This window comes from Penaeus monodon, chromosome 2, assembly GCF_015228065.2.
Source record: "Penaeus monodon isolate SGIC_2016 chromosome 2, NSTDA_Pmon_1, whole genome shotgun sequence".
NCBI lineage: Eukaryota > Metazoa > Arthropoda > Malacostraca > Decapoda > Penaeidae > Penaeus > Penaeus monodon.
Genome location: NC_051387.1, coordinates 16,944,010 through 16,966,509, shown reverse-complemented (window position 1 = coordinate 16,966,509; position 22,500 = coordinate 16,944,010). Strand labels below are relative to the sequence as shown.

Below are 22,500 nucleotides of genomic sequence, written 5' to 3'. Positions count from 1 at the left end.
GTGATTAACTCGCACACAAAAGGCTGACAGACTGTACCAGTTGAGGTAATTCTCTCTGCTGACGAGAGTGACGAAGGCCGGGCGCTTTCCGAGGGGTCTTATTTGCGGGCGTCTGTGGGCGTAAATGTGGGTGTTGCAGAGAGGGAAAAAGATTTACGTGGGCGCCAAGTATCCTATCCCTGCTAACTGCGGCCGCTATTAGCGCTAACACGGGGCGATTATGTTAACACGAAGGAGCAATGCCACTGCGAGAGCTTCCTGACGGAAGGGGGGAGGATGAAGGTGGGCCTGGGGAGGTGGCAGAGGGGTAAAGGAAGGGGTGGTAGCTGGCGTCCTTGTGCATTCACTTGTTTGCTTTCGTATTTGTCAAAGTTATTGTTTTTTTCTGGATTATTTGCATGTTGATTTTTATGCAAGACTTATTCCGGTGTGAGATAGTTGCGTATGAGAGGAATGACAGATAGGTCATTATATTAAAGAAACTTCTTTATATTAAGGAACTTTAGCCTTTTCAAACGAATACGAAATACAGGTGATAGTGATTGGTGGCACACAAAGCGGAAAAGTGGACACTGTAGAAGAGAGAAGGGGGTGCGGAGAGAGCATGAGAGCATCTGGCACTGGTTTTATCTCCACACAGCATCAGGTAGTGAAGGCCGTGACCTCATCAACCAGGACCTACAGGGGGTGACGATTGCCTAAGGGGTATAGCCTATGTGTACCTGATCTGCATAAGTTTGTATTACCTGCTTAGTAGGTTCGACCCCCCTCTTGTCTCCTCTTTTAGAAGGTTTAATGAAAAGCAGCATCTGTGACACGTCTTTTTTATGTGTGTGTTCATGTACATACGTGTACCAACAGTGGGTAGAATGTGGTGACCATGTGTGGTTGTTCCCCGCAGCTTTCCACGCCAGTGTACTGCGCATAGAGATCAAACTTTTTCATAAGACATTGTATTGGTTAGTGCCTGATCTTTCCTGCGTGATGTCTTTACTTGGCGCGGGCTACAGCTTGATATTATGTATTCATGGATACTTGACGATCAATTTCTTATTCCGAGCCTTATAATAATTCATTCCGTTGCCTCTTCGCGACGCCAGAGGAGGCATTGACTGATTATCTGTTTTTGCTTGTGTGATTCGGGCGACCGACGCTATCTGTCTGTCTGGCTGTCTTGTTTTGCAGGTTGTTTTAGCACATTTTTCTTGTTGCATGTCAAGGGAGGGAAATGAGAGGTGTTTTGCTATTGTTGCTTGCAATTTGTGCATCAGTCAAGGGTTTGAAATTGTTGAAGACAATGCAATTTTTCTTATTTATTTTGCATACTTGTTGATCAGAATTTTATTTTTTCGAGAAATGTACCTTTGCAGTTTGAACAGTTTTATTTTGACGTAGGAAAATCAATAACCGCAACGCAGAGAATGTTTAACGCCTTGAAACAAACGCAGGCTAATGGATATTGAGATTTGTGCTATCTCTTCCACCTTCGCCTTATTTTCGCTCACCCTCTCCTTCTCTCCTCTCCACCTTCACCTTAATAGTCCATCTAACCTTCAACCTCCAACAACCGACGCACAGACCACCCCCCTCAACCCCCAGCCCCCCTTTCCACCACCCCCACCTCGCCACGGGGACCCAAAACCTCACCTTATATGATACCTGAACTCGGCGAGCCTATACGATTATTCATTCATGCTATACTTACTTTATTATCGACGGCCTAAATAAGGCTGGAGACAAACACACTCGTGAGGGAGGGATGGAGGAGCCGCTTCATCCTCTTGGCTGGAATCGGCTCCGCTGTTGGCGTTCTCAGGTGCGAGGCGGCCGCGGGTTGGACCAATCAGCCGTGCGTTTGTACGTCGTAAGTGCGCTTGTATACGTGCGTGAGCAGTAAAGCTAAGAGAGGAAGAAACACACACACACTCACACACACACACACACACACACACACACACACACACACACACACACACACACACACACACACACACACACACACACACACACACACACATACACATATATATATATATATATATATATATATATATATATATATATATATATATATATATATGTATGTATATATGTGTATATATATATATATATATATATATATATATATATATATATATATATTATATATATACATACATACATACATACGTATACATATACGTATATATATGTATGTGTGTGTGTGTGCGTGTGCGTGTGCGTGTGCGTGTGCGTGTGTGCGTGTGCGTGTGCATGTTCGTGTGCGTGTGTACGTGCGTGGGTGCATTTATGTGTGTGTGTATTTATGTGTGTGTGTGTGTGTGTGTGTGTGTGTGTGTGTGTGTGTGTGTGTGTGTGTGTGTGTGTGTGTGTGTGTGTGTGTGTATATATATATATATATAATATATATATATATATATATATATATATATATATATATATATATATATATATATATATAACAAAAACACACACATATGTATGTATAGATATAGAGAGAGAGAAAAAGAGAGATCTGAAAGTAAAGGGTTGACTGCGTTGTATCTGGAACACCCGAAGAGGTCGCATTACACATCGCATTCTTAATTGTTCTTACACGCAATTACCTGCACAGTCACCACGGGGGCACCTACCATCACCCTGGCCACCATCCAACTCTTGAGCCTACCACCATGCAGTGCAACAGAATATCGTACATCTCTGGCAGCCAAAATGCCCCAGCAAGCCTATAACCAGACTAATAAAAGAAGTAAAGAAATTATGTAAAAAACAATGACCAGCTGTTACGAGCAACCACACCCTGTCATGAGGCCTGCAGGGAACCAATCCAATCAGCAATCTAGCCGTGTACTGAGTGACCACGTGAGGGCTAGGTGAAAGGGTTAGATGCCCATGCAACGGTGTCAGCTCTCTTAATTTCTCCCCTTTGCCCCACGCCATGCCTCGCTGTCGCCCGTGCCTGCTTGGTCATCACCCTGCTAGTGCTCGCCTGACGTAGCATATGGAGTAAGATGGAGCGTGTCGAGCTTCTCTCTTCCATCCATCTTGGGGAACGGTGGCCTGGGCGGAGGGGCGGGTAGGGATGGCATGGTTACGTCGTCGATATTTGCATATTGATTTGCATGTGTTTGTTATTGAGACTACGTATAAGGTGTTATAATTTTTGTAAGTTCACAGAAAGATCCGTTTAAGATGGCATTTTGAATTGTTTTGTTTGTTATCATCCTGTATTCGATTACTTTATTTATTAATTTATCAATTATGTAAGTATATATATATTTTTTTACATTTACCACTTCTGTAGAATCATATCCTGAAAAAAGGATGCGATACGTAACATGCGCACCACATAACACACAAAGGGATCCAGCTAAAAGCTCTTAATGCTTCGTGCACATGTAGGGCATTGCGGTAATGCCCTTCTTGGACATCTGTTCGGTTAAGTATCGCCACGCGCTGTGATGTTCATTAATCCGGAAAAAATAAGTTAACGGTCGAACGAATTAAAGGATTAACGAAGAAGACAGCAAGTCAGAAGTCTGTGATGATAACCACATACTTAAACATATCAACGTCCCCAAAACTTGCCCATTATTTAAATCTGCCATCATTGGACGGCTAAAAACGGAAAAAGGGAGGATGAGGATAGCAGTAGCCAGAAAATAGGCACAAAAAAGTAGGAGTAAAGAGAGGTCGGACCTGAGGGACAGATGATTGAAGGATGGGGAGTTAAAGGGGAAATTGTGGATGGGAGAGATTGCAAAATGAAACGGAAGCAGGAGAAAGAGAGAAAGAGAGAAGAAAATGGACCCTGCAGGTGTTCCTTGATGACGTATCCTGGTCATATATAGTCATCTGGAGGGTTGACATCATTAAAGAAAACGGGGTTTGTATTCCAGCGTACAAGGGGAGTGTTGGTCGGATCAAGAAGACTGTGACAACTTACACAGGCCTTGACACCCCCTCCCTCCCTCCCCTTTCTCTCCCTCCCCTCCCTCCTCCCACCCTGCCCTGCTTTTGTGCTTGTTGCTTTGCCTGCTTGCACTCACTCGTGCCTGGGTTTCTGGGCGCTTCATCTCGTAGACGTATGGCAGTGTTTGGCACCCCGGAGGCTGCTGGAATTAATGCACAAGATGATCGTCTCGGCGAATAGTAAAAGGCTCATTTTCTTATGCATGATGCTGCGTCCAAGGGGTCTCGCACGCGGCTGTTTTATCAAGTTCCTTCAAAACAGATGCTGTGGGCCGGCTCTGTGTTTTGTGTAAGTATTTGGCCATGTGCGGGGCTTGCGCTATTAGTGTTTGCAGTTAGGCTTCAGCGCTTATTTTTGGCGAGCAAAAAGCAAACTCGCGTCCGCCAAGCACAGAGGCACAGTACGGCAGCAAGCACACACGCGCGCTTCTTTTTGTTTGTATTGCCTCACTTTAACACTGCTGCAATCATTATGCGAATGTCCTCTCTTTCTCCTATTCTCTTTCTTTCTTTTATTTTTGTTTTGCTCTCGATATATCTCATGCAGGCGCAGTGGCAGCAGTTGCTCATCTCTTGTTTTTTCTTCTACTCTTTACTCTCCTGCGTTTTCCTTTTAAAACTTTTTTCATTGCGCTTCTTTTCCTTCTTCTGTTGTTTTTTTTGTTGTTTTTTCTCTTATCTTTTTGACTGCCTTCCGCGTGTTTTCAGTCTTTATTATTCCTTCTTTTTGCCTTTCCCCTTTTCATGACTTTCTTCCTCATCTCATTTCCTTGTTATTATTTTCTGTTCTTATTTTTTATTATTATGAGCCTGCCCTTCCTTTTTTCTTTTTCCTCTTCCTACCTTTCCTTATCCCCAGCTCTTCTTTATCCCCATTTCCTTTCCTCTTAATCTTCCTTACCCCTTTCCATCCCTTTCTACCTCCTCGACTTCTCCCCCCTCCTCCGTCTCCACCATCCTCTTCCCTATCTTTTTCTTCCTCTTTCACCCTCCTCCTCCTCCTCCTCCTTCTCTTCCCCATTTTCCTCCTAATTCTCCCCCATCCTCCTCCTCTTCCTCCTTCTCTTCCTCCTCCTCCTCCTCCTCCTTCTCCTCCTCAACCCCATACTTGAACCCAACCCGCAGTGATTGAAAGGAAAAATGAATCTGTCACTTACAATTTATATAATCCTTTCAATTTCTCGCCATTGAAATTGATGAGGGTGAATCAGTCAAGCCCTTCTGAAACTGGACCTAAGCCCCCAGGGACACTGAGGTGAGAATGAACTAACCCCTTTGTACTATTCACTACTGGTGGCGCCCCCGCGACAGCTGGGTCGCCCCCTCCCTTTCTCAGTGTAGTTTCTTTGGTGCTCTTTGTGTTTATGCTTATGATCTTCCTTCTTTGTCTTTTCCTGTCTCGCTTTTTAATCCCTCCCCCCTTCTTTTCCATCTCTTTCGTCTTCTGTTTGTGTTTGTATTGTGTTTCTTGCTCACTCTCTTTTCCTGATTTTTATCTTCTTCGTCTGTCTTTTAGTCAGTCAGTCTCTCTCTCTCTCTCTCTCTCTCTCTCTCTCTCTCTCTCTCTCTCTCTCTCTCTCTCTCTCTCTCTCTCTCTCTCTCTCTCTCTATTTTGACTAATTAGCAGATAGGTACATACATAAACACAGCTTGGCAGGACGTATCGATGAAATTACATGTGTGCATATCTCATTTTTTTCTTCCCCTTTCTCCTTTCCATTGATATCCTTGCCTCAACTTTCGCCTCTAAACGTGTGCAATTGCCAGCCATCATATCCCCAGCGCTGCATTCCACCACCTGCAAGGGAGACTCAGGAATGTTAAGCTTATTATTTTTGCGCCCTGTGAAAGTTCCTCCTGGCGGCTGATGTGTTACTTTTGATTCTCCCTTCCTGCTCTTTCTCTCTCATTTTTTGCTGTCTCTTTCTCTCCCTCTCTTCTCTTTTCTTCTCTTCTCTTCTCTTCTCTCTTCTCTTCTCTTCTCTTTTCTTTTCTTCTTTTCACTCCTCTCTTCTCTTCTCTTCTCTTCTCTCTCTTTCTTTCTTTCCCGCTTTCCCTCCCCTCGATATCTAGTAGATCTCCCATATTACACCGATATCTGCATATTGGACCAGACCGCTCCCACCCCTTTTAACCCCCCCCCTCCCCCCGCCTATTGCCCACGTCACAATGGGTCATCAGGACGACACAATGGACATGTTATACCCTCTCCGCCTGATCCGAGGTACGCCTGGGTCAAGTGTGCGTATGTATACTGCATAATCTGCACACGCATACAACGGGGATTCAGAAGATTTTTTTTTCTTTCAAATATATTATTTTTTTTTATTTTGTTCTTCGCATCTTTTCGTTTTTACTGTTTTTGTTTTCCCTTCTCGTTTTCTAACTGTTTTTTTTTTCTCCTTTACGAATGTGGGTTGCACGGTGTACATTAAACGATGAGTAGTAGCAAGATAATAATATCAAAACTCCAGAAGAACTTTTAAATATTTTTTTGTCGATTACGTCAACCCACCTAATCGCGCACCCTACTGTCTGTTTGTATGCGGACGCCGATTTTTCTTTTTCTTGTGGTAGTAGCTGACATCATGACTTCTATCGGACAGCTGATTGATTTGGTATTATGTTATGATTTTTGCTTCTTGTGCTGGGCATTGCCATATCGAGCCTCCTCCCTGCCCATCTTTCACACGATGTCGATTTTCCAAAATAAATCTTTGGTTCGTCGAGTAGCGAGATCGCCATATTCAGAGAGCCTTCGGAGAGAGAATCTGTTGACTAGTTATTTGACTCTTTTTCGGCTCCTTCTCCTTTTTTGCTCTTCTTCTTCTTCTACTCTTTATCGCCATGCCTCTCTGCTTGCCTCCTTCTATCGTACCTTCCTTCCCTCTTTAATATTAGCATTCATATTTCTTCCTTCCCTTCCTCTTTCCATCTCCTTTTCCTTTCCCCCCTCCCTTCGCTCTTTCCGCCCTTCCTCCTTTCCACCCTCACTCCTTCACTTCTACCCTTCATGCCTCCCTCCTCCTTTCCTCCACCACTTCCTCACTTCTACCCGCCATGCCTTCCTTCTTTCCTCTTCCTTCTCTTACCCTTCATCCCTTCCTCCTTTCCTCCCTCATCCTCCTCTGCCTCCCCTTCGAGTGTACCCGTTTCCTCATTTTGTGTTTTCGCGGCCGTGACCCAGTGAGGGAGGCAGGAGTGCAAAGTCCAGCTTCATGCGGCCTGGCGGTGGCGCTCGTTTGTTTCTTGTCGAATGGCGTCTCATTTTCCGACTGCGCTGTTTCCTTTGGGCCTTCCTGTGTTTGTTTTCGTTTTGTTTGAGTTTGTTTTGTCTGTATATTTGGGAACGTGTTTGCTGGGTACGTCTTTCTCTTGTTGTTTTAGTTTCTCTGTCTGTCTCTAATAATTGTGTTTTTATCTTTTTATTTATCTGTGTTTATGAACAAGGCATTCAACCATGTGATTTGTGCACTTAAATGATAAGTGCATTAAAGTTTGTTGTATTCTGTTTTGTTTTCATTATTCATATTAATGTTGTTATATGATTTTTTTCTTTGTCTCTACAAATATAGATGTCATTTTATCGTACTTTAGTTATATTTACATATACAGTATTAGTGGTATTATATATATATATATATATATATATATATATATATATATATATATATATATATATATATGTTTTTGTGTTCTTTTTTTACAATTTATCGGCTGAAAATTTATTTAGGAACATCTTTATATTATTTTTTTATAGCTATCTATTGAGAGGTTTCGTAGGTCCTCAAGTTCTGCTCCTCAATCCGATGTCCTTTTCAGACCTGACCCTCCCTCCGTGCCTTGTCAGGACTATTCAACACTAGGTTTTGAAGCGTCCTCTCTATTCCTTGCAACGTTCGCTCCTAGTTCCTTCGGGCGAGGACAAGGCTATCCATCTTTTCCCGGAGGAGATTATGTAGCGTTCTGGTTTGTGGGGTTTTTGCATGGAAGGAAAATTGAAAGGGATGTAGTGCTGTGGTCACTCGCGAGATGGATCTTTGTTATTTTTCTGTGATGGTTTTTGAGGGCTTTGCTGTATGTCTTCTTCCTTCTTTCTGTTCTTCTTCCTCTTCTATATTATTATTCTTACTCATTCTCTTCCTCATTTTTTCCCATCCCCTCTTCCCCCTCCTCATCCACCATCATCCTTGCCATCTTTATTTCTGATTTTTTTTTCTCCTCACCGATTCCCCCCTCCCCCCTTTGTCCGCACGTCCCCCAGGGCAGTCCCTGAGTGGCGGTCTCCTCGCCGTAATACACGAGCTCTTCGTTATTAATAGCCGGCCTGTCATGAAGCGCCGATGCCAATAGTGCATTGACGTGGTGCAGTTGGTATTGTAGCCTGTAATTTATTGCTGCCTTGAGGGGAGAGAGACGGGGATGGGAGGAGGGAAGTGGTCAAGTTGCTGCTGTTTGTGAATGTTGAGGTTGTTCGCTGTACTTGTTTATCTGCTCGGGAATGTGAAGGTTCGTTTCATATTTCATTTTTTTTTAATGTTCTTCCGGTTTAGCCTCGCACAGAAAGGGCGGGAAATCGCCATGTTCAAGGACGTCCTCTGGTCAGGTCCTTATCGGTCTTTCTAAGGACACTTCACCTGAAAGAAGACGCAGGCGCGAGAGGCAGGCGGGCGGAGGGACACGGACATTCACCCAAGCATCTCGAGGAGGAGTGAAAAGCTGCAGCATAAGTTGTCCCCCGAGACCCGTTCAGTTTCTTGAGCTTCCTTAGACAAAAACTCCTGTGTGGCTGCCAGGTCACACGGTCTCACCAGCGCTCTTGTGCTGTTTACGAGTTGCTGGTGTTTCTCATCGTAGGCTGTGATCCTTTTCCCTGTCTCAGTTTGTTTGTCTTCTTTTCTCTGTCTTTTTCTTTCTGTCTCTGTGTGTCTGTCTATCAATCTGTCTATGTGTCTCTAACTCACTGTTTGTCTGCCCCCCCCCTCTCTCTCTCTCTCCCTCTCTCTCTCTCTCTCTCTCTCTCTCTCTCTCTCTCTCTCTCTCTCTCTCTCTCTCTCTCTCTCTCTCTCTCTCTCTCTCTCTCTCTCTCTCTCTCTCTCTCCTCTCTCTCTCTCTCTCTCTCTCTCTCTTTTCTTCTATTTTTCATTCAAAGTTTTTGTATGTATCTGTATCGTTTGACCCTATGTCATTATGTTTTGCGAGCATTCTTTATCAACATTTAATTGTCTGTTTGTCTCATCTGATATTCGTTCTTTGTATTTGAACCGACTAGGATTTTTTCCTCATGTGTGAAGTAATCCAATAAGCACTGCATGTGTTGCTTCTTTCTTGCCGTCTTCCTGTCTTCTTGAATGTTTTGCCGGCTTAGATCTCCTCTTGTCTCTTCTTTCTCTCCTCTCTCTTCTTCTATCTTCCGCTTCTCTCTCCCCTCTCTCTCTCTCTCTCTCTCTCTCTCTTCTCTCTCTCTCTCTCTCTATGTCGTTGGCACATGTTATGAATTAATCTATGAATTAAAGAAACATGGCGAATGAGAGAGAGAGAGAGAGAGAGAGAGAGAAGAGAGAGAGAGAGAGAGAGAGAGAGAGAGAGAGAGAGAGTCGTGTAGCATTAACGAAGAGGAGAACAATCGTGCAGTTGAGAGAGGTGCAATATTTCCCTTCGCCCCGCCCACCCACCGGGCTATAACATAGCTTGCAACATGTTCCTTCCTAATAGCGAAAGGGTCGTACAAGCCACATATTTAGCAATTAATTAAAGAACCTTCCTCAGTCTTTGTCTTACGGCGAGATATCGATTACTGATCATTATACCTGAGTAAGAGGGTTTGGAAAGGCGGGTTCTTTGTGGTCTTCGCTTGTTCGCCATAATTTTCAGTAATTATCATTTTGCCGCTGTTGTTATTCGTGTGCTATTCGTATATGCGCGTGGATTTTTTTTTAGATGAATAAAATGGCAAATACATAAAGTGCTTGCTTGCCTCCATGCAAATCTGTTTTTCGTGGCCTGGCTCACGCCGCCCTTGTGCCCGTACAGTGTCAAGTTCGGCTGGTGTTTGCATATCAGCATTTTCTCTTCCATGTTGTGGTTATGTTGATGGATACAACCGGAGGGCCAAGAAAGTGTTACAGAAGGTTGCTTTAGTGGGTTGGAAGTCCTATATTCGCAGGCATAGTGCTTGTGGGTATGACTGTATGTGCTTCCCCTCTCTGACCCTCGCCAAGGCCGCCTGCGCTTCCCCTCTCTCATGGCGGCTTTTTGTCCCTCTTGTTGACGATGTCTTGTTCTTGTGCGCCGAGGGTGATTCACGCGGCCTCGTGCCGTTAGCTCATGCCGTCACGCGACGCCTTGTCACTTTTATTATTATTACAGCGATTCCCATCATTAGCTTAAATACTTTACATAATAGTTTTGTTGTTATTTTAAATAATACTAAATATACTAATGTTGATGGTAATAGTAATAATGATGATGATGGTGATGATGATGATGATGAAGATTTATGATAATGATAATAATAATGATAATAATAATAATAAAACAATGATACTAGAAACGATAGCAATAATAATAATATTATTATTATAATAGTAATAATAATAATAATAATAATAATATATAATTAATTATTATTATTATTATAATAGTGATGATATCAACAACAATACTAATAATAAAGATAATAATAATGATAATAACAATAATAGTAATAATAATAATAATAATAATAATAATAATAATAATAATAATAATAATAAATAATAATAATAATAATAATAATAATAATGATGATGATGATGATGATGATGATAATAATAATGATAATAATAAAAATAATAATTATATGATAATGGTAATAATAATGACAATAATGATGATGATAACATCATGTTATGGCCACAATTTTTTTCCTTTCCAAACTTCCTTCACCCTTCTCTTCTTCCTCTTCCGCTTCTTCCTTTTTCTTTCCTTCTCCATCTTCTCATTTTCTTTTTATCTTATGATTGCGACTAAAAGTTTATTCCCATTTTTATCATATTCTTCATCTTCTTGAATGGTGATTCACTCGTCCTCGCACCGTTAGTTGATTTCGTCATCAGGCACATGTTTTATCCCTTTTCCTCGTTTTCGTCTGCTTCCTCTTCTGTTCCTCTTTTCCTCTTTCTTCTGTTGGTGTTGTCGAGGCACTTCTTCTCCTTATTAGGATCTTATATCCTTGTGGCTGTTTTATCCATCACATCAATGATATGTTGCATCTATAATTTTACCAAATTTTATCCAGTCTTGACCCCGCTCTCTCCTCCTCCTCCTCCTCCTCCTTTCGTCCCACTCTCTGATTTGTTTTGTTTTTACTTTCCCCTCTATCCTATTCCTATCTTTTTTTCTATTCCTCTTCTTCTCGTCCCTCCTTCCCTCAATCCCTACTTTTCTCCCATTCCTTCCCTTCCTCCTCCTCTTCCCTTCCTCCTCCTTTTCCCTTCCTACTTATGTAGCCCCTCCCACCTGTATCCCCCTCCCCCTCCCCCCTCACCCAATTATCCCCCGTCACCGTAAACAAACTCCGACGTCTCGACAACAGATAAACCCTGACTCGGCGGAATCCAGCACCCAACAGCATTAATTATATCCTAATATCCTTTGTCGCGGCGCCCCGTCTGGTGAGGGGGGAGGGGGAGCTCCCTTGGGCCTTCGAATTAGCGGATATCATTTGTTAATACTCACGGATGAGTACCCTTCGAGCTCCGTGTTCCCTTGCGTTGACTTCGTGTTTTGTTGATGCCTTGTTGCAGTCTTTGCTTGCGCGAAGGAAGTGTGTGTGTGTGTGTGTGGGGGGTGGTATCGGGTTGAGACCTCGTCGTGGATATGCATTAGGAGATGGGGGTGAGGGGACATGAGAAGAACCCCTTGTGATATATGCTTTGTGATTTTCCGCATTGTTTTAAATTTTAATTTTTTTCCCATTTAGGTATGTTATTGTTGGTGGAAATATTATTTTAAAAAATCAATATGACGATAATTCAGTGGAATGTTCGAATGACCGTTTTATCTGTCTGCAGCTGACATATCAAAGTCCACATGTTTATATATATTTTTTTTAACAGTCATTTGTTTTATCGGAGTCTCCCCTCTGACGAGACTAATGTGAACGTTTTCTTTGGTGCGCATTCCTGCACATCTGAATGTAAACATTTCCAATGCGAGAGAATAAGAGAACATAACTAGTTCTGTGGATTATCTTTTGCGGCGGCTGAAAGTGCCATTTGAATTTGTTGTGCTCAGAGAACTTCAAGAATTTGCAAAATCAGCGAAGGAAAAAAAAAAGTTTTAATTTGATTTAATTTGGTGGAAGGCTCATATCCCTTTAATGAAAATACTGAATGAGCGTCGTTGGTAAAAAGAATCATGAAAATGATTGTCTTTAAAATGAAAAGTAAATAGGACTATAGATTTAAGAAGAGTGTAACTGTGCCTTGGGTTTGTTTTTCTTGTTTTTCTTTTTTCTTCCTCCTCTTCACGTCATCATTTTTACTAATTTCTGCTTCTTCCGGTTTCTCTTACTTTTCTTCTTCTTCCTATTTACTTTCTTCTTCTTCTTCCATTTTTTTTCATCTTCGTTTTTCTCCTCCACTTCCTCTTTCTCTTCATATTCCTCTTCTTCCTCTTCCTCTTCCTCTTCCTCTTCCTCTTCCTCTTCCTCTTCCTCTTCCTCTTCCTCTTCCTCCTCCTCCTCCTCCTCCTCCTCCTCCTCCTCCCCTCCTCCTCCACCTCCACCTCCACCTCCACCCCACCCACCTCCACCCCACCACCACCACCACCACCACCACCACCACCACCACCACCCCCACCACACCCCACCACCACCCCCCACCACCACCACCCCCACCCCCACCACACCAACCACCACCCCCCCCACCACCACCACCCCACCTCCCCCTCCCGTTCGGGCCCCCTTTCGTTTTTCTTCCCCCCCCTTTTTTCTCCCAATTCCTCGGCCGTCCTCTCCCACACTCACCCACGCACCCGTAAGCGCACGGGGATCTAGCAGGACCTGCTTCGCCCGCGGCCAACTAATCATCATGCAAATTGCTAGTGTTGCCCTGTTTTGGGGTTACTGTTGACGCTCCTGAACATCGGCGGTTAACTCGCATGACAGACTTATCAGGTCATTTTTCGGTTAATGGTTGGAGACTGTAATTTGGACGTGTACAAAAAAACGGGAGGGAGTCTGAGGGTTGGAACCGAATCGACGAAGGGGTGAAGATGAGGAAGGAGGAAGTCCAGGAATCCTGCTGGAAAAATGAAAGAGGATTTGGCAAGGGATGATTCATGTTATTTACAGGTAATTGGATATCTGAGGTTTGGTCGAGTGGTTGAGTATTTATTGATTTATGCTTGTGTACGAGTGACAAGGGGCATGTGTGTGTTTGTTTGCAACAATGTGCTGTAGAATATACGACAGAGGCACCTTGAAAAAACAGCAGATATCTTTAACGTAATAAATATGTACTAATGAGATTTACTTTCGATGGAAACTTTACTAATTTTCATTATAAGCAGTAATGAGTAAAAATCTTTTTCAAATAAAGATTATGAAATTTAGAAAGAAGCAAATGGAATATATGATAAACAAATTTAAATGCATCATAAATCAGGGTAGCATTCAGGCACTATCAAGTTGGTGCCTGACCTTCAGCCTCTTGTATTCAATTATAGAGATCAAGAGCGGCGAAGTCTTGCTTTAGGGCTGTCTGGAGTTCAGCTACTAATCCCAGCCCACAATGCGTATATCAGATCACATCAACATTTGGGGCATTATTATAAGTATGTTGGGACTGCCAGGATTACAGCCCACGAGCAGAGACACGAAAATTGCGTTTTCTGTCAGATAAGGCGCGATGATCTGACGGAGGCACTTGAGGCGTGACCTCCGTGCTCGTCACAAATGGGGCTTCAGGGCCGACCGTCATGGCACGCCGAGATGTTTATTGTCCGAGATAAACAACAGCCTCTTGGTGGTCCATCTGATTAATATTGTCTCTTAGGACAGCTTGGCCGTAGTGATGAGCGCCGGTTTCAAGGTCAAGGCGGAGGTGTTGGCGGTGGGTTTTGGCGGTGTCAAGGAGCTTCAAGGTTGTGTTGATTGACGGTGTCAGGACCGGGATTAGGTGCGAGGGGGGTCTTGACAGCCGTGAAATATCACCGACGTCCTTACCATAACCGTGCAAAATGATGCCACGCGTTGAAGACCTCATCCTAAACCTGTGAATGATGAAATGTTGCTCTTCTTCCCCGCTCAGAAATCCCACAGCAAATGCGAGGTTCTTACGTCGTCTTGTCATCCGGATTAGCATAAGCCGAGACTAATCCGGTTATCCTTCCGATTACTGCGAGACGGTGGAGGCGGAATCCGTCATGAGGCTGACTTACGCCGAAAATATATATGTTTATGAGGAACTGATAGACTTGTGACATGTTCATAGTTATGGTGCCTTCGCGTTAGTCCAGTATTCGCTTTCCGTTGTATTTTGTAAGAATAATACTGTGACTTTTTGGGACGATCTAAAAGTGTTAAATGGCAGGATATAAAAATATAGAAAAAAAATATAACTTTCTTTGTAAAAAAACTAGTTTTTTTGTGACATTTATTACTATTCAAATCTTAATAGCAGTCATAATAATTATTATCATAAGAAAAATGATAATAGTGACGATGATCATTATAAAAAAAAAAAAAAAAATAATAATAATAATAATAAATGATAGATGAATAATAATGATAATGACAAATGATAAAAAAAAAAACAAAAGCAATAAAAATAATAAAAAATTAATAAAAATTTGATTATTTTTTAATGTAATTGTTATTTTTCAAATTATTATTTTTGGTTTTATTATTATTTTCATCAACATCAACAGCATCGTTATGATCGTCATCATATTATAAAATTTAATAAAGGTGTCAAGAAAAGCAATTATGATGGTAGTGAAAGTCATTTCCATTCATAGTTACGATAACAAGTACCATTATAACATAGATGAGTATACAAAACATAAATATTCGAAATTACAACAGTTACTCCGGAAAATATTGATTTAACGTTTTCTGTTTCAGTTGGAGAACATCAACGCGTCCCTGGCCTACCTCGGTGGCGTCGGGGTGGCCCTGGACGGGCTCACGGCCAAGGACATCAAAGACGGAAACCTCAAGGCCATCCTTTCCTTGTTCTTTGCTCTCTCTAGGTGAGTAGTTTTTTTGCCTTGGTATTGTAATTGTTAACGATTTGAATGTATCTGTGTGGAGTGGGCTGTGTGTTGGTTTATTGATTATTGATACCGTTGACTTTGCTTACGTGGATGTGCGATAAAAAAGGAGAGAGAGAGCGACAGAGAGAGAGAAAGGGGGGGGGGGAGGAAGAGAGGGGGAGAGGAAGAGGGGGAGGGAGAAGAGGGGAGAGGAAGAGAGAGGGGAGAGGAAGAGAGAGGGGGGGAGGAAGAGAGGGGGTGAGGAAGAGAGAGGGGGTGAGGAAGAGAGGGGGGAGAGGAAGAGAGAGGGAGAGTCAGGGAGGGAAGGAAGGAGAGGATGGGAAGAAGTGAGGTGTGAGTGAGTGAGATAGTGAGTGTGTGATGGCGAGAGCGAGAGAGAGAGGGAGAGAGAGAGGGGAAGAGAGAGAGGGAGAGGAGAGGGAGAGGGGAGGGAGAGGAGAGGGAGAGGGGAGGGGAGGAGGAGGGGGAGGGAGAGAGAGAGAGAGAGAGAGAGGGGGAGAGAGAGAGAGAGAGGGAAGGAGGAGAGAAAAGAGAGAGAGAGAGAAGGGGGGATGAGAGGAGGGGGAGAGGAGAGGGGGGAGAGAGAGGAGGGAGAAGAGAAGAGAGAAGAGAAGAGAGAAAGAGAGAGAAGAGAGGGGGAGGGGGGGGGAGAGGGAAGAGAGAGAGAGGAGAAAGGGGGAGGGAGGGGAGAGAGAGAGAGAAAGAGAGAGGAGAGAAGAGGAAAAAGGGGGGGGAGAGAAGGGAAGAGAGAGAGAGAGAGAGAAGGAGAGAGGAGAGAGAGAGAGAGGGAGAGGAAAAAAAAAGAGAGAGAGAGAGAGAGAGGGAAAAAGAGAGGAGAGAGGGGGGGAAAGGAAGAGAGAAAGAGAGGAGAGGGGGAAAGAGAGAGGAGGGGGGGGGGGGGAAGAGAGAGAGGGGGGGGGGGGGGGGAGGAGAGGGGAGAGAGGAGGAGAGAGAAAGAAAGGGGAAAGGAGAGAGAGGGAGGGAAAGAGAGAGGGAGAGGGAGGGAAAGAGGGAGGAGAGAGGGAAAGAGAGAAGAGAAGGAAAGAGAAGAGAGGGGAAAGAGAGAGAGGGGAAAGAGAGAAAAGAGGGGGGGAGGGGGGAAAGGAGAAAGGGGGGAGAGAGGGGGAAAGAGAGAGAGAGAGAGAGAGGGGAAAAGGGGAAAGAGAGAGAGAGGAAGGGAAAGGGGGGGGGGAAAGAGAGAGGGGGGGAGAGGGAAAGAGAGAGAGAGAGAGGGAAAAAGGGGGGAGAGGGGGGAGGAGGGGGAAGAGAGATGAGAGGAGAGAGAGAGAGAGAGAGAGAGAGGAGAGAGAGAAAGAGGGGGGAAGAAGGGGGGGGAAAGAGGGAGGGAAAGAGAGGGAAAAGAAGAGAGAGAGAGAGGAAGAGAGAGAAGGGGGAGAAGAGAAGGGAAGAGAGAGGGAGGAGAGAGAGAGGGGGGGAAAAGAGAGAGAGAGAGAGGGGAGAGGGAAAGAGAGAGAGAGAAAGAGAGGGAAGAGAGAGAGAGAGAGAGAGAGAGAGAGAGAGAGAGAGAGAGAGGGGGGAAAGAGGAAAGAGGAGGGAAAGAGAGGGGGGAAGAGAGGGAAAGAGAGAGAGAGGGGAGAGAGGGAAAAAGAGAGAAGAGGGGGAAGAGAGAGAAAAGAGGGAGAGAGAAGAGAGGGGGGGGGGGGAAAGAGGGGGAGAGGAGAGGGAAGAGAGAGAAAAGAGGAGGGGGGAAGAGAAGAGAGAGAGAGGGGGAGAGAGGGGGGGCGAGAGAAGAGAGGGAAAGAGAGAGAGAGAGAGAGAGAGAGGAGAGAGAGAGAGAGAGAGGGGGGGAAAGAGAGAAGAGAGAGGGGAGAGGGAGAGAGAGAGAAGAAAGGAGAGAGAGAGAGAGGGGAAAGAGAGAGAGGGAGAGGGGAAGAAAAAGGGGGGAAAAAGGGGAAAGGGGGGAGGGGGGGGAAGAGGGGGGAGAGTAGAGAAAAGGGGAGAGAGAGAGAGAGAGAGGGGAGAGAGGAGGGGAAGAGAGAAGGGGAGAGAGAGAGAGAGAGAGAGAGAGAGGGAAAAGAAGGAAGGGGGAGAGAGAGAGAGGGAAAGAGGGGGAAAAAGAGGAAAGAGAGAGGGGAAAGGGGGAAAGGGGGAGGGAAAGAGGGGAGAGGAGAGGGAGAGGGAAAAGAGAAGAGAAGAGAGAGAGAGAAAAGAGAGAGAGAGAGAGAGAGAGAGGGAAAGAGGGGAAAAAAAGAGAGAGAGAGAGAGAGGAGAAGAGAGAAAAGGGGGAAAAAAGAGAGAGAGAGGAGAGAGGAAAAGGGGGGGGGAAGAGAGGAGAGGGGGAAAGAAATCCCAAAAGAGGGGAAAAAGGAAGGGAAAGAAGACGGGGGAAAAGAAGAAAAAAAAAAAGAGAAAAAAAGAGGAGAAGAAGAAGCAGGAAAGAAAAGAAGAAAAGAAGGGGAAGAAAGAAGGAGGGGGAAATGGATAAAGAAGAGAGGGAAAAAAAAAATACCCCCAAAATTTTTGAAGATTCGAGGGAGAAGGGGGGGGAACCGAGAAAGTTTTAGAAAAATCTGGAGGGAAAAAAAAGGGGGATTTAGAAGAAAAAGGAAAATAAAATAAGGAAAAAGGAAAGAAAAAGGGAAAGAGAGAAAAAAGAAAAGATTTCCCAGGGAAGGAAGGAAAAAGAAAAAAAAAGGGAAAAAAGAAGGGGAAAAGGGGAAAAAAAGATATTTTTTTTTTAAAGGGTTACAAAGAAGAAACAAGGGAGAGAGAGAGAGAGAGAGAGAGAGAGGACGAGAAGATGCACCTCTCTTCATTTTCATTAATTGCAGATATAAGATTTGTGTGCATATGATATTTACGTCGCGTGAAAGACTAGAAATTTAACTTCAAACATTGTCCTTTTCCAGATATAAACAGCAGCAGAAGCAAGCACAGCAGGAAAGAAAAGAACTTGAAAAGCTAAGGGAGAAGAAACTCGAAAGCGAGATGGTCACAACTGCTGCATCAAAGTAAGTAGTTCAGTGCGATATCTAAAAATACATTAGTCACCCCTTCGAAACCATTTTCTCTGAACTGTATTCTGACTCGTTTTCTGTGATTGTAAGTTCTTGGAGGGGCAACTCGAGTAATGTTTCGATCTCCCGAAAAATCTGTGACGTTCTTTATATAACTACATGCGGTGCATTACGTTACTATGAAAATAGTGAAATATAAGTAACGGTATCTAATTATGCCGATATTTTTCAGAAAATATGTTGTGTATTAAAAGAGACGCAAACTTTATAATGACTCAGTACTTTCCCAGTTTCGTTTATTATTGTGTACCACGACTGCAACTATAAGTAATACATCACTACTCTGTTAATTCTAAATAGCTATACTGGTCACGCTACTTTACTCTTACACGCTTCTGCGATTAATATTACAATGATATTTTTTCTATTGTTAGGATCTATCATTAGTATCTGCACATTTTGAACACAGTTGTTCTCTTCTGTAGTATTTCCCGAGTAGTTTTACTAGTTCTTTCTTTGCCCTTTCATACGTATTATTGTTCCCTTCCCCTTGCTTTTCAAGTCTGCAACCCTCCACCATCCACAGATGTTTCTTTTATATTAGCCTTCTCTCTCTCTCTCTCTCTCTCTCTCTCTCTCTCTCTCTCTCTCTCTCTCTCTCTTCTCTCTCTCTCTCTCTCTCTCTCTCTCTCTCTCTCTCTCCTCTCTCTCTCTCTCCTCTCTCTCTCTCTCTCTCTCCCTCTCCTCTCTCTGCTCCCTCTCCTCTTCCTCTCCCTCTCCTTCTCCTTTCTTCTCCTTCTCTCCTTCCCTTCCTCTCTCTCTCCTCTCTCTCTCTCTCCTCTCTCTCTCTCCTCTCTCCTCCTCTCTCCCTCCCTCTTCTTCTCTTCTCCCTCTCCCTCTCCCTTCTCCCTTCCTCTTCTCCTTCCTCTCCTTGCTCCTCATTATTCATTCTGACGTCGAATCCCATTTTTACTCAAGTCTGTCACCTCTGCTAATCCCCTCCCCGCTCCTCTATTAATTGTTCTCAATTTCCTCTCTAGTTTCGTACGTTGTCCCGATTGGAGTACACCTTCTCTCCTTTCGTTACTCCATTCTCCTCTTCTTATTCTGTTTTTCTCTTGTTTTATTCTCTTCTTCCTCTCTTATTATGTCTTTTATTCGCACCCTTTTTCCTTTATTCCCTCTCCCTTTTCTTCCAGTCCCGCCTTCCCTTCTCTCGTGTTTATTCTAGTAGGCATCTAACGCCTCTCATCTTCTTCTACCTTGTTTACTCCCTCCCTCCTCCTTTTACTTCTGCCTCATATCGTGTATCTCACTCTTTTCTCATTCATCCTTTCCTCCTGTTTCCACTTCGCCTTCCTCTTTTTTTACACCTACTTTTCTTCGTCTAAATCCCTCCTACTCTTTTCATACTTTGCCTTCTCCTCGTAGACCATCTTCTCGTTTTCTCTCTCCATTCTCTTTTCTTCCTCCGTCTTTTCCCCGTCGTCTTACTTCCTTCTCTTATTTTCTTGTTCAGTCCTCTTCTCGCATCCCCTCTTACCTTTGATTTTCCTCTTACTTGCCTTACTCCTTTCTCTCCTTTTTCTTCAAAACATTTATCCATTTATTTATTTATTTGTTTCGTATTTTGCCCTCTCTCCCTCTCTCACTCCTCCCTGCGCTCAGCCACGCCATGAGCCCCTTTAACACGAATCTGATTTGGCTAGATCCGTGTTAAGCAAGGGAGTAACGCATTAGCTCGAGGCGAATTATCCTCCGGTGCATTTCGGGTCCTCGTATGTCGCGATGCTTGTGTGTTCGGGCCTCGTTGTCGAAGCCTCTCGAGGTTTACCATAAGCATGAGTGACGGTCAAGTGGTGATATTCAGGACGACAGCGAGGCTGCGATACGCTCTGCAAATGGGAGGCCGGGATGGCGATTGGTGCTCGTTGTTGAGAAATATGATGTTTGAGGATTGTGCTGAAGGATAGCTGGCGAGTTTGTGCTCGGTTTGGCTGGGTGGTTGACGATGTCTGAAAGCATTTCGTAAATTGGTTCGGATTTGTGATTCGAGAAGGTTTTGTTCATGGATAAGATGGGGGGGGGGGGGTCATACATGCTTTACTTCTTTCACACTTCGCGTTTCTTTCTTTACTGCGAGCATGTATTTTTTTTTATTTTATTTTTTTTTATAACGGTAGGTTCATGTATGTGTATATTTTGTCTAAGTGCTGCCTAGAATGTATCAGTATATAATATTTTTTGAATATTAAGTAGAGATTATACATATTTATGGTACGTCAGCTATTTCTTACTTTAAAATTTTTGTTAAAAATAGTGTCATTATTCCTATTATGTTATCAGTAATAATATACATTGTGTTGAAAGACGTGTGAAATTATTGCCTTTCCGATGACCTTGCGGATGACCATATTTAGTCCAAGATGACCTTCCACGGAGATCTAAACAATACGGACTACCTTGAGAACAGATAAACCTGGCCTTTTATGTTCCTACTTGATCTTAGTCGAAGAAAGAATTGGTCCGCTCGGAACTACAAATATGAGACCCCCTTCCCCCTTTCAATATTCCCTCATCTCGCCTCCCTAACGCCAATGCATTGCACTTGGCACCAATTAGGGCCGCGTTATGCAAATGAGTCTGGAGGTGCTCGTCAAGGCAGCGGCGACGGCCCGCGAGGACCCCTACATGGCTCTTGTTTTATTACCCTTGTGCATTGCCGACTCGGACGGGAATAAATTGGACCTGATGATTTATTTGCCGGGAGGGAATGACTTCCTTGTGGTTGGCCTGCCTGGAAAGGAAGTGTCGAGGTGTTAGATTACCTTTCGAATGTGCGAGTTAGACCGGGCCCGCAACTTTTTTTTATTGCTTTTATGCAAGGTCTTTATTTAATTTTGCGATGCATGTAAACAATTGAGCTTGCACACAGGCATGTGCACACATGCATTCATGTACAAATACTTGAAACGGTAAAAGAACGTGCACGCGCGCACACATACACACACACACACACACACACACACACACACACACACACACACACACACACACACACACACACACACACACACACACACACACACACACACACACACACACAGAGCTGGGGCAAAAAAGGAAAAACGATACCCCTTACATCTCTCTGCCCTAGTAACAGTCATCATTAACTTTATCTTAATAAATTGTCTCTCTTCGTCCTCCTGTCTCAGAGGTTTCTAATCTTTCGATCTGATGCCCGTGTCTGGCTTTGTTTTATATATATATATATATATATATATATATATATATATATATATATATATATATATATATATATATATATATATATTTTTTTTTTATATTATATATAATATATATTTATATATTGTATATATATATATATATATATATATATATATATATATATATATATATATATATATATAATATATAATATATTATCTTTCTTTATTTTTTTTTCCGCACGACTTTTTTAAACATTTCTTTTTGCGGTCTACTGTTTTCGACCTTTTTACCTTGTATGTTTTTTCTAGTCGTGTTATCTCTGTTGATTGTGTTTTTCGCCTTGATATTTAAAAAGTAGTGCAGCGACGGCTTCAGTATTCCACCTCTCCTGTTCTTCATCCCAGTCGCCGTATCTGTTCATCAATAAGTCTTCCCTTCTCTCCCCATAGTTTTTTGCGTCGTCCTGGAATATTGCACCTTTAAGGGAACACTCGAGGTTCGCTACAAATCACCGAGAAATTTTAGACATCGCCCTCGCCCGGGGGATTCTACCTGCACCGACTAGACAGATCTACTCCCTGTTTGCATTGTTTTGTGGGTCTGGTCGTCGTCTGCCTCTCTTTTTTCTTTTTTATCTCCTCCCTTTTTGGTCTCTTCTTGTGGCTTCCCCCTTGTAGGCTTTTCTCCGGCTTCTCCCCTCATGATGTTCATTTTTTTTTCTTTTCTTTTCTTCACGTCGTATCTTTCGTTTCCTTTTTTTCCTTACCCTCACAACCTCCAATTTGTGCGATGTCTTTCCTCATAACCTTATTCATACATCTGACTGGTAACTACTGGTTGTCAGGGCGACTCGGTTATTATTATTATTATTATCATTACAAAGGGGTGAACAAAAAAAGGCCCATGGTGAACGGCGCATGTTGATGCAATTGCTGTTTTAATTATCGAGGGTTCGTGCGTTTGTAATTGCGGCGAGACGCTCATTATCTATGGATCTCCCGCCATTAGCGTTAGCCAGAGGTTGCAGCAGATGGGCGGCCCGAGACGACGCCATGAT

General features: G+C 43.4%; 1 protein-coding gene across 1 annotated transcript in view; it reads left to right on the top strand.

Moving 5' to 3' along the window:
* The first annotated feature begins 14,944 nt into the window (after positions 1-14,944).
* Positions 14,945-22,500, top strand: part of LOC119578119 — a 90,806-nt gene continuing 83,250 nt past the window's right edge. The window contains exons 1-3 of the mRNA XM_037925857.1: positions 14,945-14,950; positions 15,083-15,210; positions 18,105-18,206. Of these exons, the coding sequence (XP_037781785.1) occupies positions 14,945-14,950; positions 15,083-15,210; positions 18,105-18,206 (236 nt within the window). The remainder of the gene's footprint in view (positions 14,951-15,082; positions 15,211-18,104; positions 18,207-22,500) is intronic.